The sequence below is a fragment of the Ictalurus punctatus genome, chromosome 7 (genome assembly GCF_001660625.3).
Source record: "Ictalurus punctatus breed USDA103 chromosome 7, Coco_2.0, whole genome shotgun sequence".
In the NCBI taxonomy this organism is placed as follows: domain Eukaryota; kingdom Metazoa; phylum Chordata; class Actinopteri; order Siluriformes; family Ictaluridae; genus Ictalurus; species Ictalurus punctatus.
The window spans coordinates 24,294,011-24,313,340 of NC_030422.2; the positions used below are offsets into that span (position 1 = coordinate 24,294,011).

At 39.2% G+C, this 19,330-nt stretch overlaps 1 protein-coding gene across 1 annotated transcript; it reads right to left on the minus strand.

Moving 5' to 3' along the window:
- Window positions 1-5,928: 5,928 nt before the first annotated feature.
- mmp14a (matrix metallopeptidase 14a (membrane-inserted)) lies at window positions 5,929-18,836 on the minus strand. The gene is made up of 10 exons (XM_017472514.3): window positions 18,347-18,836; window positions 10,961-11,109; window positions 10,652-10,774; window positions 10,222-10,526; window positions 9,962-10,123; window positions 9,442-9,581; window positions 9,121-9,259; window positions 8,884-9,034; window positions 8,546-8,661; window positions 5,929-7,858 (listed from the first exon to the last, which is right to left on the minus strand). The coding sequence occupies exons 1-10, from the start codon at window positions 18,422-18,424 to the stop codon at window positions 7,530-7,532; spliced, it is 1,692 nt and encodes a 563-aa protein (XP_017328003.1). The 5' UTR covers window positions 18,425-18,836; the 3' UTR covers window positions 5,929-7,529.
- Between the last annotated feature and the right edge of the window lie 494 nt (window positions 18,837-19,330).

A 19,330-nucleotide genomic window follows, 5' to 3' on the forward strand; every position in this document is an offset into this window, starting at 1 on the left:
TGTTAAGTACTTCATTGATACTAACATTTATTAAATGAAAGTAAGCTATTTGTATGATAATATGTAATTATAATATCTAACCCTGCTAAGAGATTTCTATGTGACTTTATCCAACCATCATGTGTATGTAGTATCAAGTTTCTGATGGACGACTTTTATCCAGCAGGCTGCAGTGTTTCACCATTCTGCTGTAAAATCCCCCCAAAGCCGCCATTTTAGCCTCCTGCCTTCTCCCTCACTGAGACAGGAGCAAAAATGCCAGCAGTAAGGGGGGGAAAGAAAATCTCCATCTGGTCGAGTCACCTTTCATGTGATTTTCTTGAGGAACTGCTTCTGGTTGTCGTCCATATTCCATGTGAAATGCACAGTTGAATTAGATTTGTCTAGACCGCAAAATACAACAGCCATTCAACACAGTCTAAAAATCACTTTTAAGATTTATTTCTATTTTGTAACAAGGAATTCCTCTCCCGGAGCCACCGGTGATGAAAACACGTTTGTCACACGTGTGCCAGGACCCATTAAACCACGGCTTCACGAAAAGCAGACGCAAGACCTCGAATCCAATTTTAAAAAGTGCTGAACTAAATAAACTTTTTAAATGAGCAGTTTGTAATTTTTAGATGCATTTGTTGCTTATAATACGAATTGCATTTGCAATGAAAACACTGACAAACTCTCCAACAACCCCTCTTGGGGAGAGCTTACTTTCTGGGCCAGAATTTTTTTTTAAACAGAACCCTGAAATATAGAAATCAGCCAGATCCAGTGTATAGTAACATTGCAAATCTCAGTTTTGTAAACCTGTCGTTGCTTAGTCATCTGATTATTACAGGTCTAAAAACATTTAATTGTGTGTGTATGTGTGTATATATATATATACACACACACACACACACACACACACATATTTAGCTCTCATGTGTGCTCTAAGGAAAGGAATGTTTTTAGAGTCTGCCATATTGCCTCTTGCCTGAGAAAGTCATTAAGATGTTTCTGTGGTGACAGGATTTGTATCATCTGAGGACGCAAACTCAGAACCGTGGCCCAAGCTGAGTGTCTAAATCTGAAAATGTGTTATAGTATAATAGCAGTTACTGTTTCTATAACTAAAAACTTGTACATTTATAGTTAGTTTTCTTAGAGAGATTTCTTTAATGGATTGAGCATCATGGAATTTTGAAGTGTTTATAGTCTTGAGGTTTATATTTGGAGAAGGCTGTGAGTTATCATCATCTCCATAGACAGCACTGTGAGTAAACTTCTCAGACATACAGTTTTGCTTATGAGCATTGTCTGTGATTGTCTCACTTAGTGCGCTCTTTCTCTCTCTCTCTCTCTCTCTCTCTCTCTCTCTCTCTCTCTCTCTCTCTCTCTCTCTCTCTGTCTCAACCTCCGACGTCCTGCTGATTTCAGCAGCCTTTCTCCATAATTATAGCTTTAGTCGCTGAATCGCAGAATTTTTTCTCTGTTTTACTGGACTCGGGATCTGGCTTCACCACTTTGTGTCAGCACTATGGGACTGTTTACTTTTAGAGGGTGGGACTGACACAAAAGAACCCCCCCCCCCCCCCAAAAAAAAAAAAAAAAAGAAGAAGAAAAGCTGACATTGAACTCACTCTCAGCTCACCTACATGCAATCGTTCTTCCTCTCTTCACACAGACCTATAAAAAATGTTTTCACACCTGCTCATATGTCCTCCGCATAAAAGGAACTGACCACCAAAACCCATTCGACCCTTTATGATTGAACTCCAGACTCACTCAGCATTCAGTATCTGGTTGGTCTGTGACCCAGACACAAAAACACAAGATCTTTGAAGCTGTAGCTCTGAATTTATATTTATCTTCTTTATGTTTCCTGGACTGAAATGTTTTGGCTACTATAGTCAACCCCTTCCACCACCCCCCCTTTCCTCTGACCTCCTGTTGTTTTGGTCTGTTCACAACGAGACCCAGATGTTGCTTATTGTGCAGAAGGGAAGGTTAAGGAGGGGTTGGGGGGGATGGACAAGAGCTAGAGAGGAAAGAGACCAGTCCATTAAGCCACACATGCAAGAGGGACAGGAAGAAAGAAAAAAGGAGTGAGTAAAACCAGAGTGTAGTGTAAAATCCTAAGTGTGTGTCTGTATGAGTGAGAGAGCGTGAGACCCCTGTGTCTCTGATGTGGTATTCTAGCTTTTTTTAGTTAACTTTAAGGCTTGTGATGCCAATACACCCCCAGCCTCGTACTCTTATACCACGTGCATGGAGAGGATATGACTCAGCCAAGGTTATGGTGTCATGGTTTGGGCTAAAAGTTCTGATTCAGCAAAGTGCTTCCTGCCATGTGTGTGTATGTATGTGTTTGTGGGTGTGGGTCTACAGGAGTGCCAATCAACACACATTTGTGTTGAGGTTCCATACTTATATGTAAAACTCTGAGCATAGGCTGACTGTGCGTGAGGAGTGAATAGTTCAGTTTCAGATTCAGCTTAGTTTGCTGACAAATGCCAAAACATTATAAAATAAGTAAATAAATAATAATTTAAAAAATGCACTAAAAAGCAGAATAAAGTCTCATACTGACTGTGTATCCATCCATCTATTTTCTTTAATACTTATCCTACGCAGGGTCGCCTGGAGCCTATCACAGGGCACGTGGAGCACAAGGCAGGGGACACCCTGGACAGGGTGCCAACCCATTGCAGGGCACAATCGCACACACATTCACACACTACAGACAATTTGGAAATGCCAATTAACCTACAATGCATGTCATAGGACTAGAGGACGAAACCTGAGTACCCAGAGGAAACCCCCAAAGCACAGGGAGAACATGCAAACTCGTGGGATTCAAACCCCCATCCCTGGAGGTGCGAGGCACATGTATTAAACCGCCGTGCCCCCACTTACTGTATATATTACTAGTTAAATTGCTATTTTACACCAGTCAATGAGGAACAGTATTTCTGCTATATAAAATACAGAACACTTTTTTTTTGTAATTTGATTATCAAATCAATATAAATTAAAATGCTTTTGTATTAGTTTATTTTCTATATTGTATTTTCAGTATAGAGAAAAGTCTGTTTCATTTTCAGAACATTACAGCTGCTCTCTGAACAACTCTGCCATTTAACTGACCATTTGAGTGCCCAAGTTTTCTCATCATAAAGAAAATTTGTTTCTTTATAAAGAAATTGTTAATTGTGTCTGTACTGTCCATCGTTTGGCACAGACAGACGCCAAACAATGCCGACAATCACCATCTTTTAAAAGTTGGCTGTTGGATTCAGAATGCTGGGAAACCCAACAGTCATGTTCACACGGCCCCAACAGACACCAACAAACTTTTTTTTTTTACAGACAGTCAGACTGGTTGAAAGATAGATAGATCAAATTTTTACAATTCCTAGTGTCTTTACGTGTCGTTCATCATCCGAAAAGATGAAAACAGTGAAACGAAAGAGGTTGTGGATGAAGCCCTGTTGGTTGTTGTGATGTGAGAGACAGGACGCTTACTTACATTTATATAGAGAACTGCAGACAGAGGATTCTGCTCAGATTGTCCAGGGGTGTAACCTGGTCTGGGTAATCAGGGCTGTAGCCATGAAGACTTTTTCTTTAGCTATGAATAATTCTCCACTTGGAACGGTTTGTCACTATGTAACTGAATGTCAATAAAGGAAGACAGTAGTGTTTTGTACAGTTATACAGTAATTTTGTATCTTCCGTGAACAGAGGCTAGACCAATCAAATGGAAATACTCGTGTCTCATTGGCTGACAAGTATCAATTCTGCCAAATGCTAACTTACAATCAGTGTGAGGGGAAAAATGGATATACAGGGTTGAAACTGAAACCCTAACATCCTTTGATGCTGAGCAGGAACACAAGGTGTCTATATGAGTTCCAGTTTACGTGAACATGATATGAGCAGAGCATAAGGACATCTAATGTACTTTGCATGGTACTTTAGCAGCTAAACCCATACAATGATAGTTTAGTTGTGCCACTTCTTGGCTAGCGACACCAAACTAGCCTAGCCTCGTGTTAGATAGCCAGAAAGTTGGATATTTTATCGGCCTTTTAATCCTGCAAACATCTTTTAAAAATCTTTTAAACTATAGCTCATCTATAGACTTAATCTAATCTGTTTCCTCACCTTCGGATCCTATTCGCTTGATTAGTTTTGTGATTTGTAGGAGTATAGGTTTGTAAACCATGTGCATGATCACATTTAGGAACTGTAAATATACAATCTGGTCCAAAAGTCTGAGAGCACTAATGAAAATGCTTCTATCTGTCATTCTTTTAATAACTGAATACATCAGTGATCATTATAAATTATATTATTAATGTCAACTTGAATAAAAAGTGGAATCTTTGAAATAGTTACATAAATTTCAGAGCTTCCGTTTTAGATCAAATCCATCAGTGTTGTCTAAACACACCTTTCACTAGAAGTCATTAAACGTGAGAAAAATCTGAGCTTTTGTACAAAGCAGTTAACCTGGTCAATATCACATATTTGCTTCCATTTAAATACAGACATAGAAATATTCCAGATATTGAACATTGACTTTCTTTGTTTTAAACATTTCAAATTTCTAAAACCTCCTGTTTATTTCCAATTTTAAATGAAAAATAAAATCGTGGATTTTCAATGCTGCTTCAGACTTTTGTATCCCGCTGTATATCCTTTTCTTTGCCTGAACAAATTATGGAGCCTCTCAGTTGTGATATTTCTCTTGATTACTTGCTTGGGAATAGACCCTGAATGATGCACCCATCCATCACAGGGCACCATGCATGCACGCTCGCACAAAAAACACACACATGTTTATAAGTGTTTAGAGTGCAGGGCTATTTGATGAGATACAGGTTAAAACTGCAAACAGCTGTTTAGGACTCTTTTTTCCACTCTCCAGCTGTGTGTGTCAGAGAGACAAAGAATGAGAGGGATTGAGAGAAAGAGAGAGAGAGAGAGAGAGAGAGAGAGAGAGAGAGAAGGACAGAGAGAAGGAGTATGGAGGCTTTCTGGGTTGCAGAGATTGAAGATGCCAAACAATGTCAGAGACTTCCCACCGTCTGTACCAGCAAACCCTCCTGTACACGTCAGATTCATCCCTCCACTGGAACAATGTGAATGTGAAGTGAAAACAAGTGTGGAACAAAAATGGTGTAAACATGTTTCTAGGTTCCCCTAACATGTCAGTAGTAATTAGACGTCAGTGTGGGAATGTGATACAGAAAATAAAGGACAGAAACGGACAGGAAGCCTGATGATTTCATCAATATACTGTAACTTCACCAGCGAAGACAGAGAAAACAGAAAAGAAAGTAAATGAACAGATGGTGTGTGTGTGTGTGCGCGCATGAAAGAGATCCTTAAGGAATGGCAGGAAGGAGAAAGAGAGGAAAAACAGATAGAGAGATATTTGTGGTAAGGGGAGGACTGGTTTCAGTTAAGAGCCTCATAAAAGAGAACAATTTTGCAGCAAGAGGAGAAATTGGAGAGTCAGAGTCAGAGAGAGAAGGCGGGGGGAAAAGACGAGCAGGCAGAAAGGAAATGAAATGGCAGAGAAGTTTGAAAAAGTAGTTTAGGGAATATTGGGAAGCAAGAGAACCTGCAGCAAACTTTTCAGCAAAAGTACATGGGGAGCTTTGCAAAGTCTGAAAAGGAAAACACACGCGTTCTTTCATATACACAAGATCCACGAAACACTCCCCATTCCTGACAAACCACAAACGGGTTTCTTCTCATTCTGTTCAGTGCAGGAACATGAGAAAACACCACACACACACACACACACACACACACACACACAGTTGTTTTAGCATAATCAGCATTCCTGGTTAACCTTCAAACTAAGACTAGTAGAAGAAAGATTTAGATTAGACATAAAGAGGATTAAGCAGAAAAAAAACAAGGAAAAGGCAAAAGAACATTTCACAAAATACTTTTATTTCATTGTTCATTCCTGCAATACAAAAAAAAAAAAAAAGAAACAAGCTAGAATCACATTCCCTTCCATTTACAGTAAGTCATCATCATTATAAATATCATTATTATTATCATTGTTAAGACTACATTTATGAAACATTTTGATGTGGATGTGTGTACTCAATAAAATACATAGCACCATTATGTTTTTCCATAATCAGGTTTATTCCTCTCTGAAAACGTTTGCTCCACCCAAAAGAACAAGGTTTTCTCCACAGAACCATCCAAATACAATAAATCCAGTGAGGTTTTTTTCTCTCTCTTTTTCATATAAAGGCACATAAACATTATTGCAAAAACAACACGCAGCAACTTTGGCCTGTCAACAGGGCTGGTGTTCATACGTATTTTTTCTGATCTTCTCCCTAACCATTTCTAGAATTCCTCAACATTATTTCAAATCTTTCATACAAGTATGTTTATTTCCTGTGGAACAACCTGATGTTTTTAACATTCAAATAAATTGAGAGTCATTTTAATATCAGTCACATTCTGCCTCTGTCCAGCAGGACTTGAAATGACTACGAATTTTTTTTAAAAAAGGACTAAATACGGAGAACAATAATAACAATAACCATAGTTATAATAATAACTACAAGCGCAATCATTAATTACATTAATAACAATACATGGTAACAAACACTTTATAAAATTAATATCTGGAGATGTACCTGCAAGACAGCTCTTCTCTCGGGGTGTAAATAAAGACCGGCCTCCTTTCAGGAGCCTGAGCCACACGTCCTCCCTGAACTTTGACCTTTCACCTTTACCCTTTCAAATACAGCAGTCTCTACTGTTGAGATATACTGTATGTTTTGAAGACATCTTTCTCTAGGGGTTAATATTTTTAATCCAAACGCAAGCGTGTTTGTGGAAATACGGATTCGTTTGGTTATAAATTCATCTGTAAATTGAAATGTTGGTTTTAATTTGGATGAAATCTTCCAGGATGCAGGTAATGAGCATTACCTGAGTGTTTCATGGCACTGAAGGGAATATAAGGATATAAGGGTTTTGGGAGAAATCAAAAAAAAATTGTGGCTAAATTTAAGAGCTAAAACCAGAGGTGAGATGGAAATTTTACGAAAGCAGAAACAAAGGCATTAATCATACAGCACTGTGGCTGGAGTCGTTGGATTTGGGAGAGACAGACTACAAGAGAGGAAGAGGGAGGGCTGATACAATAAAAAGTGCTTTACTTTCTTTTAATGTATTTAATGAAAAATGCTTCTTTTTTTCAGTGAGCTCCCTCTTTTTCTCTGTAGTGTTCTCTCTCCTTCATGGTTCTATTCATTATGGCAGAGATGTACAAGTAACTACCAAAACAATACGCATTGTTCCCTTTTCTGTCACTTCACTTCTTCATCCTTCCTTCCCTCCTCCTCCATCTTTTCCTCCTTGCTGTTCTGTAAACAATCTCAAAGTCCTTATCATCTCCATCTGAGCAAAGCCTACCAATATCCCCCTCCCCACACCCTTTCTCTTCACCCCTGTTATTGCCCCTCCATCCCTATCTCTTCTCGGTTTCTATCCCTTAAACTTTAAACCTTGTCCAGCAAAGAGCGGTGGCAGTAGAGGAGGCGTCGTGGGGTACCGTAGCGTCGGAAGAACAGCAATGCTCCCAGAACCATGAGCACACAGGCCAAGAGGAAGAGAGGGAGCACTATGACTGCCGCTCCTCCAGGGAAACCGTCTGACTTGTTCACCTCGATGATGATGACTTCCTCATCAGTTCCGTCCGGCTTTGTAGAATCTTCACGCTCACAGCCCATCCAGTCCGTCAGGACAGACTTGGGGTATCCAGACTCTACCTTCATCTGCTTGTTGTTGAACTTCCAATATTTGTTAGCTTTGTAGAAGTAGGTGTAGGCTGGAAAGAGTAGGACAGGAACTTCTAATCAGATTTTTACAATATATATCACAGGGACAGTTTTAGGGGTGTTAACTTGATTATATGATGGCTATGTACCAGCATGTACAAATAAAAACGTGTATATACTTATGCTTACTTACTACAGCATTAAATGAAAGTAACAAAATCCTTGTCAGTTTAAATAACTTTCTAGGTCATATGGCTCCAGAAGCCATAATACTACCATTATGCCAAACTCTAACTTTCTTGCCTCTCATTTCTTGAGATCTTTTCACTCCAACTAACTTAGGTTCAAATCATTCATCTTTTTTTTACAGCACGATGCTGAACATGATTATTTACACTTGTTATTATGGTAACATTCCAACATGATTACATAGTAGGCTGTCAGTAATATTGATTCAGGACTGGGGTTAGAATTTTTAACCCGATCTACATTGAATTAGTGCACATCTCTCAGACAAAGAGAAAGAAAGTTATTTCCTGTGCTCATGGTATAAAGTGTACACAAGGAAGGAACCACATTGCTGAATCAGAATTTGTAGCCTAGTCATATCCTCCTAATGAACTTCACACAACACAGCTGGTTACATCTGAGGTGGCACCTGCTCTCCTCCACCCTCCCACCCTCATCCCCTTTTGCCTCCTCCACACACACACATGTAAACATGTATACTCATGTACCTCTATCCTCGTTTATAATGGCTCCTTTGATATCATCGGGCACTCCACTCCATGTATTGATGGGTTTGGGGTAATCTGAATCCACAGAGCGTGTGTTCTCATTGAAGCGGTAATATCTGAAAATAGAAACGAAGACTAAAGATCAAAAAGGGAAGAGAATCTTTCTTTTCTTGGAGAAGAAAAAAAAAAAGAGGTGACAAAATTAGAAGCGGAACCAGCATTATAGGGAAATGATGCCAAATGATGTTACAACTAACATCACGTTACAATTACTAAGAAAATGTCAGGCTTTTCTTAGACTCCTGATACAATGACAGTTCCTAAACACAGACACTCACTTGCTTCCTCTGAAAAAGTAGGTGTTTCCATTTGGGGTGTAGAAGAGAGCAGCATCTATTCTGTCTTTAGGAAGGCCTGTGCCCAGCTCCTTGAAGGTTTTAGGATATCCATGATCCAAAGTGGCCTCGCTATACACCCAGTACTTTTCGGCTACAGAATGAGAGAAAAACAGAGAGAAATGTATCCACTGATGTAAACATGAACTGAATACTACAGGACCAGAACTGTGGCTGTACCTTTAAAGAAGACAAATTTCCCATCCGCTCGCTCATACGCAGCGTTGATAGAGTTCGGCAGGCCTTTCCAGAAGTGTGCGATGGGCATGGGGTAACCCTGCAGAGGTTTACCATCCCGCATTCGCCAGAACCACTTTTCCTGTAGGGAGAGAGAGAAAAGACTGAAGCTGATTAATGATTTTTAATATACAGTATACAGTGTGTCACCGGTACACTATGCATTTGATATAGTATGGTAGAGAGCTTGAATGCTACAGGAATTCCACACAATCTCTGTTCTGCACAGCATTCACAATCCCCTCAACTGGCGTCAGTACTAACCTTAAAGACAAACATCTCTCCCCGAAGGATGGCGATGGTGTCAAAGTGGCCTTTACAGATATCAGGCCCAGCTGAGGGTCTGTCAGATTTGCGTGTGGGCTGCGGGTCAGGGGGGTTCGGCACCTCTCCTGACCGAGAACCTGCAGATGGATTATTTCAAGGTTTATTTTTTAAAAAAACTTCATTTACGTAAGTGTGCATTTTGATATATATTCTTTTTTCAAGATCTGCTCAAACAGCTTATTAAACTTATACATAAAATATAATGGTAGCAAGTTCTGTCCGAGTTAATTGTACATGATGTTACACTTTTCTTTATAAATTCAGTGAAGAGTCACGAAGTTATGCTTGTACGTTGGCTCCTAAACAATCTGGTTCAAAGATTAATATAAAAATACATAAAAATTTATCATGAGTTGACAGGACAGGACTGCGTGCAGAAAGAAGGCCTCCTTGTTTATTTCTATTCAGTGGAGCCATGAGTTAAAGTGTACCGGGCCCTTATGTAAAATAGACAAACCGTAAATCTGCTGTATTCCACGTCTGTCATCATCAGGAAGCACAAAATTCTCTGTATCCACCCACTGGTAGAACGGGGCCATGATGGCAGAAGGATCCCCAGAGTGCTCTAAACCCAGCGCATGACCCAGCTCATGCACTGCTACCAGGAAAACATTGTTCCCTGAAAAGGGGAAGGAAATGAGAACCAAGATAATGTGGAACATCAGGGACTAATCTGATGAAGTAATCCATCCTCTTTCCTACATCCCCCATGTTTACCTTCTTCCATATTGTCATTTGTCCAAGGCTCTGCTGCGTCAAAGTGCGTATCACCTCCGATCGCTGGACCAGGGAAGTAAGCGTGGGCCAGGAAGCCTCCTTCCCCATCAAATGGCGTACTATCACCATGGTAGCCCTCAGCGAAGGAAAGCATGATGTCAGCGAAGCTCTCTGGCCGGTCTCTGATCTGGTAGTATGGAATTTCCCGAAACTTTAATGGTGTGACGGACTCCCAAACCTTGAAGGCCTTCCGGATGGCCTCATAAGTAGCACGTTCACCCACTTTAGGAGTGTAGTTCTGGATGCTGTTCAATACACCAGTGAATCAATATTAATACAATTCATACCCAAAATTAAAATCAGAAGAAAAATTAGTGTGAATAATAAATGCTCCTTTAATGTTATTTGAATGTTAATGGCTGTGTCTCACCTGAAGGTGACCTCTGCTTTGTTCCACTTCTGACCCTGAATGACATAGCGTCTCTTCCTCAGGTTGCTCTTCTGCTCACTGCCAAATTTATCTGGAACCCCACAGCGTGGTCGCTGCATCGCTCTGAAAACAGGATCACACATTTATACTTCACATTAGCCTTCTTCAGACAGTAGCCTGGATATATGCTCATGTGTATGAAACATGTCTATTTGTGGAAATGCCATTTTGTCATTGGTTGTTGATCAGTTTATTATTTTACCACCAGTAGCCTGTTCTTTGATGGGCTCTTTTGAGACTAAGACCTACTCGATTGTTTCAGAGTCCATCTTTCCTGTGATGGTGAGGCCATAGAACTTCTGCATGGCGGAGATAGCAGAGGCGATGGCCTTAGGGGAGCGTATAGCCTGAGCACGCACATCACCAGGAGGAAGGTATCCATACTGCTGTAGCCATATCTGAGGGAGAGACCAAAGTGCAAGAACAAAAAAGAGAGAGGAAGATACATGACGTCATGTAATTACGGTCATCAAACATAATTAGTTCTGAACCTACATTATTCTATCTACAGCTGCTGAACCACTCTTCCGATTACATCAACATCCCAACCTCACACAATTCCTTGAAATGAATATAGGGAAATTGACTCAAACAGCCAGAATCAGCATGATAAATCAGTGGTAAAGAAAAGATGTGTGTGTCAGCTCTTTACTATATATGAGCTTGAAGAGAAGTATGTTTGTCTTCTTTTGAACACAGAGGAACCAGAATGTGTAGGAGTGTTCCTCGTCTGTGTGTGGCCTTCATTGAACTTGTGTAGAATGATGCCAAGCTGACTTTCTTCCAGAAACAGCATGTAACAAATGACAAAAATAAACATTTCAGTGAAAGAGAGAGAATGAAAAGAAGATCAAGGAAAACACAACAAAATAAAATGCATATAAACTAATTACTACATACACTCAGTATATACTCAGTGCACGGAGTCTGCTCATAGTGCTTCAAAGGATCACACCCTCATAAACAGCGCTTCGTTTTGTGTGTGACGAGAGAAAAACTAAACAAGTCTCTTAACTCAAATACACACTCCCTTTAATAGCCCATCAAACACACAGACATCTGTTTTAGGCCATTCAGCCTAAAGAAATGGTCTAATCTAGCCACTCTATCTCTACTATGGCACTGATGTTTAGCAAAAGTTTCAGTAAAATTGGAGAGAGACATCACAAAAATGGCTGGTCTGTTCAAAATCAGTAGCCTGGGAAACACTACACCCTTAACACACAGAGCATTCACTTATTCAGCCAGAAAGACCATAAAGACCTAGACTCAGGGTGCGGTAAAAAAAAAGATCAATGCCCCTAAATGTCGTCCTGGGTCATATCTAGGTCAAGAGATATGCAGACTGCACCAAAAACAGGCTAGTGAGCATGAATGCCTTAGAATTTTCAGTAGTATTTCCATTAGGATGCAGAAGGAAGTGTGACTGTAGCTTCGGTTAATGCTTCAGACATCGTCTGTCTCCACTCTGACCACAAACTCAGTCAGAAAAATTACAAGGAATTCTTGAATAATACTTCAGACCCCAAACCTCAAAACTGCTCCCTTCCTCTTATTTCTCCCATCTATCTTTTTTAAGATTGTAGCATTTTTCTCATATCCACCTCCACAAGCTTATTAAGGTTCATTGGGGAACCACTTAAAAACAGCATTGGTGTTTAATAAAGGACATATATATATATATATATATATATATATATATATATATATATATATATATATATATATATATATACAAACACACACAAGCTTGGAGAGTGATGGAATACATGTAACTGTGTTACGTAGTCAGGATACAGAAAAATGGTAAATATAATCCATTACGGTTACGTCAAAAACAAAGTAATCAGATTACAGTTACATTTTGTAAAAGATGGAAATACTATCAGGATTATAATTTTTTTAATTTAAAAGGAAATAAATTAATCTTTTGTTAGGCTGACCATACGTCCTCTTTTTCAGACCTTAAAAAAGCGCCTGGATATCTAAATTTGAGAAAAATTTCATGTCATTTAATTTCATTATGATGTGCTTATGGTCTAATACTGCATTATGTGTGTACTCATATTTGCGTTGTTTTAACCCCTCTCTGTAATTCCCACCTTCTCGCACACCAGTTAGTCGATTATAAAAGGCTTGCAGAAACTATTGGCCAAATTCCTGCCTCTCAACCATTAGCCTATTCTCAGCACGTGAAAGTGAAGCGCTTTTGTGTACTGTGTCAAACAATAGCTTGACAATAGCAGCAAATGACAGCTGTCCTGAGTCGAAGCAATGCCCATGACCATATAAGGTCATTTTTAATTTCATGTTATCACATTGCTTCATATTAAATGGTCATTCAAATGTGTAAATGAAGGCAGAAGATACACTTGTGACATCTAATATTTAATTTTATCCCATGGACATTCAAAAGAATGTAGGAATTTATACATGTATATATTTATGTGACGCTAATAGTGTGTCATTTTCAGTGGATTAAAATCTGCATTCATAGTAACACTGTTCTGAATGCTATTAAAACACGGGGGAATAAAGGTGGCCTCTCTTTGGAAAACCAGAATATGATCTCCCTAACTTTTGTGATGTAAATTTTTATTTATTCATTTATCTATTTTCTTTAAACAAATCTAAATTGAATATGTCTTAAGCTCTAAAATAAGCTGTAAATAACAGTATTTTAGATCATATTGCTTTTTTCTTGACTTTATTTACATATGTGACCTTGAAGTAATCCAAAACTAATCAGATTACATTACGTTTATATTGTGATACTTGGATTATGTTACTGAATACATTTTCTATGAAGTAATTTGTAACTGTAATAGAATACATTTTTAAAGTAACCCTTCTAACCCTGTATGTATATATGTGTGTGTGTATATATATATATATATATATATATATATATATATATATATATATATATATAAACACACACACACACACACACACACACGCACACACACACACACACACACACATATATATATATATATATATATATATATATATATATATATATATATGTGTGTGTGTGTGTGTGTGTGTGTGTGCGTGTGTGTGTGCATTGTGTTTTAAATGAAAACAAAAGATGAGAAGTTTGTAGGACATATTGTACACACACTCAGCAAAAGGGAGTCAGGGTGAGACAGTAATATAGGAGGAGACTAGAGATTTCCAAGAGCTTAAGACAGTTTTAACATCTATGAGCTCAATGCGTAGTCATTCCAAACACATAATTAGTCGAACAGTTAGGCTAAAAATTGCATATATCCAAATCCTACATATCAGACCTACTGAAGTAATTTTGAATGGCTTGCACAATGAGCCTCAATAGCATTGTAAAGTAACCCACATATGACAGAGTCACCACTTCCTGGTTGTGTTCTGTGTCTGGAAATTAACTCTTGTTTAGGGCTTTAGTAAACGATTGCATTACTCTGTCCCACAAAATTATCCAAAAGAAAAGTCACATTTGTGATCAAATTCCACTTTTACAGACTAAACGTCACTGCACACACTATTCTGTTGAAGCTATGATATTCTGAACTTTTCGAAGGAGGGAATGGTTTATGTTTAATGTTGCATAAGTAAGTACAGAGTGCTGCACTATATTTTAGCCTTAATCTGGTCAGTATACTTCGTTTTTCTTTCTCTCTCTCTCTTGCTCCATTCCTCCCACTCTCTGACTGCTCCCTGTGTGTTGCCGCTACGCTGTGGTCTTTTTTCCCAATGCTGGGAAAAAACACACTCCAGCTCAGAGGGATGAAAAAGCCCCCCCCCCCCCCCTCCTCCTCCTTTTCCTCCTCTCTCTTCATCTCATTTAGCAAGCTACCCCTTCCTCTACTTCTCTTTGTCTTCCTCCACTCTTCCTTCTTTGTTCGATATGTATCCTTTCATCCCTCTTTTCCCAAACTGTTTCTCCTCTCCTCTTTCCTATATTCATGTTTTTTCTCTCTGTCAGAAGACCTCTCTCACTTCTGACTCACGAGGCCTCAGGTCGCCTCTTACTGCTGCCAGCAATCCCAGCATGCACCAGGCCTCTGGAACACCCAGCAGTGAGCGTCAAAGGTTCTATTTAGAAGCCTTTACTGACTCCTCTGACTGGGGAAGAGTCAGCGTGTTGGCCTCTACGACACAGACAGGTAGGCTTTATTAAGTCTCCTGCACCCCAGTCAGTCTGGCGAGGCTTTATTTATGACAGAAACATCACTCACATCAGGATAAGAGCATTGCTCAGACATGGAGGTTAAGTTATTCATACTTAAACGACCACACATCAAGTAAAAAAAGATAGTAAACTGGGGAAGCTGAAAGAGCTCGGCAAAGTAGATGTTAATCTGCTGTAACATCATTACAATACAATGACAGTTCCTGAGTTTCACCTGCAGAGTAAATGTATGTAAAACATACAAATAGATTCGACTAAAAAAGCAAAAACAAATCTTTCACTTTAAAAAAATCTTTTTCACTTTTAAATATATTATCTGTTAGTAAACTGTACACTTAATTAATTGTCTTTTAAATATAAAGATGACTCCCCTTCATGACCTGGTTCTAATTGAAGGGGAAAACTTACAGTAAATGCCACCTCTGATGCTAAGCACAGCCATATGCTATGACCTCACCTACAGACATGCCAGGGCAGTAAACATATGCCTTCTCTTAAGCTGAAAGAGACCTCCTCCTGTGCTCTCTGATTGCTGACTTAATGCAGTAAAATTAGCCCAATGTACATTTAAATTACATTTACATTTCACTCACACTGATTATAATAAGACAAACACATATTGCATTTTCCAAGAGCTCCAAGATGTTCTGAGAACTTTGTTTTCCCGAAAAACAGTCTTGCAGTGTTGCAACATCTTGGACATGTCCTTACTAATGACACGATATGGAAATGAGCCATCCGAGTGCCTTGTTTAATAGAAAAAACTGCTGACAGAGTGTTCTGAAGGAAGAAAACATTGCAGAACGAGTTTAAAGCCTGAAACTCAGTTACAGTTGGTGTTTGAATTAATAGAATATTTGGACTTTGAATTATGAGAGAGAGAGAGAGAGAGAGAGAAACAGACCTGCTTGAAGTACTTAAGATTGCACAAGCATACATAAATGATAGGAAACTTGTTTTTTAAATTAGAGAGAAAGAGAAAGAGGGGTTATTGGAAGCAATCGGATGCAAATAAACAAAAACAAAGGCTTAAAACGCTAGCAGATTCCTGAAAACAAAGCAGAACCTACAACGAAATGAGCAAAAGAGGCAGCGGGGGCAGAAGTTTGCTGAATTTGACTTGGAAAGAGACAGACCGACTCAGTTGTTCCCCTCAGACTTCTGCCAGCGGAAAAAACAGGGAATTGTGGTCATCAGTGCCTGAGATTTGGTCTCAAACAGCCAAATGGTGGCTCGGATCACTGACCTATTTAGTGTCAAACTCACCTGATCACTGGCTCAAACCACAGCAACAGTTTCAGCCCAGTTTCACAAGCTATCACATTCAGAAAGTGAGTGAAGTCCAGGAAATTATATTAAATAAAGTACATGCTCTGTACACTCTCCAATCTAAATCTGGAGGTCATAAATTGCACTCATAAAAAGTGCTTGATCATCATGATTGACAGTTATTTACTTTCAGCATATTTAAACATAGTAGTTGTCAGATTTGAGAGATTCTATTTATTATTTTGACTTGTAGCAGTGTTTGGATGTGAGAATGCACATTTACAGACACATCCAGCCTCATCGCTACTCACAAAAAATGAAATGTCGGTGAGAAATTGATTGCATTACATCTGAAATACTACTTAGAGTAAATACTAGGGGAATCGTCTTTCTGTGAGCTGCAGACTGTGGAGGTGGAGAAAAAAAAACAAGAAAGCAAGAAGGCAAGAAAGCAAGCAAGAAAGAAAGAAAAAAGAAAGAAAGAGAAAACCATCCAACCATTTTCAATGGTTTATAGTTCTTTTCTTTTTTTTTTTAATAAAATGTTAACAGCACCTGTAACAACACCAATGTTGGACCATGGGACTCTAGCTTTAAATACTGAACGATACATTATGGTTGAACATGATTAAAAAATGATGCATAATGACCTCAATTATAATGAAAAAGAAAAGCAGACTTTGGGTGTTTTTATTTACAGTTTAGCCAGTAAGAACTAAAGACTGGCTGACTTAACTTTACACCAGCTTGACTTTTCAAAGCACATTATACCATTAAATACCTGGTATTCGTTTTCAACGGAACTGTTTATAGACTGTTGTACTACAGCCAACACTAGTTCAGCAAATTCCTTTTATCTTATATACATTTAAGCCAGAAGGGGTGCAGATGTGGTTTTAACATATGGGTATTAACCTCCAGTGTGACCTTTCATTTGGATCACATGACTCCCTCGTGACTCCAGGCAGAGAGACTGTTATCGTCTGTGGAAACCTGGAACAGCCTTGTTTCAGCCAGCTAGGCTGAATTTTCCACTGCTAGCCTTGGCTGACTATCACAATGTGAAGAATGGAAAGAGGAGGCAGGATGAAGAGATGCTCAGAGATTTAGATGCTCATGCAATCCTTTTGATCTGTTGAGTGTTTATTTTACCTAGATTAATGCCCTGGCTTGCATTTGAGTCAGATGTTCCAAAACTCTTACTTACTTGTTTACTGAATTTTTCTCTCTATCCCTATCCCTGCTCTTTAATTTTTTTTCCTGCTCATCCAACCTCTGTGCATCTGCCAGACAGTCATCTCTACTGCTGGATGATCAGATGTTGCATGTAGCTCAAATACACACAACTGGTGTCAGCTCGAGATGTCCTGCTTCTCTGAAGGCCTCTTACTCAAGTACAGACTAGTCAGTGGCTGACAAGGATCTTCTGAATACCTAAAGTCTGGGTCATTTAGTATCAGTGATGTGCTAATAACCAAAAGCTTTCTCGAGATTCCATTTGGAAACTTTTATGAAAAGGAAACCCTGTTGGACCCTCAGCTGTTTAGCTCTTGGACTGGACTATCACTTGTATAGTGCTTTAAAAAAAATTGACCTGAAGGAGGCAGCACATGATTCTGCCTAAGATTAACATTAATACTCAAAACAACAGTTACACAGGTTTATATAACTAAACTCTTTAATCCTCCAGCTACCTGACAAACCAGACATTCTTCCAGAACCTCTCCATGACTTAACACACAGCCCAACTTCAACTCTAAAGTGTGTGCTTACACTCCTGTATCACAAACCCACACAAAATGTAAGCCTAAACTTAAACGTAACCATAGCTACTGAATAGGACACAAAAATTGATTGCCACTTAAATAAGTATGATTTTATTCCTAATCTTACGATGAACTGATGTGTAGTTCATTACTACAAAAAAAAAAAAAAAAAAAAAGAGTATAGACTAGTCTACATTATTACATCATATTACATTGTCAAAAAAATATTAAATATAATCTTGGGGAAAAAAATATGTTCATGTGTATTGTACATGATGTACACATTTGATGTACTTTAATGACAAGTCAAGATTAAAACACATGCGACCTCATCACCTCACAATGTAGTGTGCAATTCTATCTGTTCGCAGTGTGTGTGTGTGTGTGTGTGTGTGTGTGTGTGTGTGTGTTTGACAGAATCCTCACCTCTGGTCGGACTTCTTTGTCACTGCTCACACCCAGAGCAATGAGCGCCAGCCAAAGCACTGACCAAGTGACCTCCATCCCGAGCCTCCAAAAAAGACACAATAACTACCACTATAACTGCCACCAGCACCCTGTGCCCTGCCTAAATCCCCCTTTCCTCTCCCGACTTCTGGTTTTCCTGAGACTGATAATTCCAAAACTTGGAATTTTTCAAAGTTTTGAAAATCGTCCTCGTTTGTCCAAAAGTGAAAACTCTGGAGGAATGCCCCAGGGCTGGAAAGAAGAGAAACTACAGACTTCAGTAATAATCGTGCCTTAAAAAGCTGTGTACAAAACCACTTTCAGGAAAAACACAATATCACTAGCGGAGATCTGCGAAAACATGTTGGTCTATAGTCTAAAAGCGATCGTGTCTCATCTTGTCTGCATTTTTCTGTTTTGTCCTCCGGAACTGATCTCTCGCTCATGTAGCCAAGTTATATGAGGAGATGCAGACGTGGTTCTCTGTAGTGGTGAAGCCATCACGAGTCACTTCACTGAACCGATTCTGTCCAGAATGAATCAAAATTTGACTCGCCACTGAAAAACTTGAACAGGCTGCTCTGTAGAGGTTTGTATAAAACTGCAGGGGGATGCAGTAATTTGAATAGGTTTTTATGACCTAAAGTAAAATTTAATAACTGGTAAACTCCAGGTCTTTGCCTCGCACATCTGGGGTTGAGGGTTCAAATCCTGGACTTTGCATATTCTTCCCCCATGCTTCATGGGGAGAACTTCCTCCAGGTAATCTGGTTTCCTTCCACAGTCCAAAGATGTGTGCTGTAGACTGATTGGCATTTTCAAATTGTCTGAAGTGTGTGTGCGATTGTGCCCTGTGGTGGGTTGGTACCCCGTCCAGGGTTTCCCTCGCCTTGTGCCCTGAGTTCCATGGGGTAGGCTCCAGGCTCCAGGCGACCCTGTGTAGGATAAGAGGTACAAAAAATA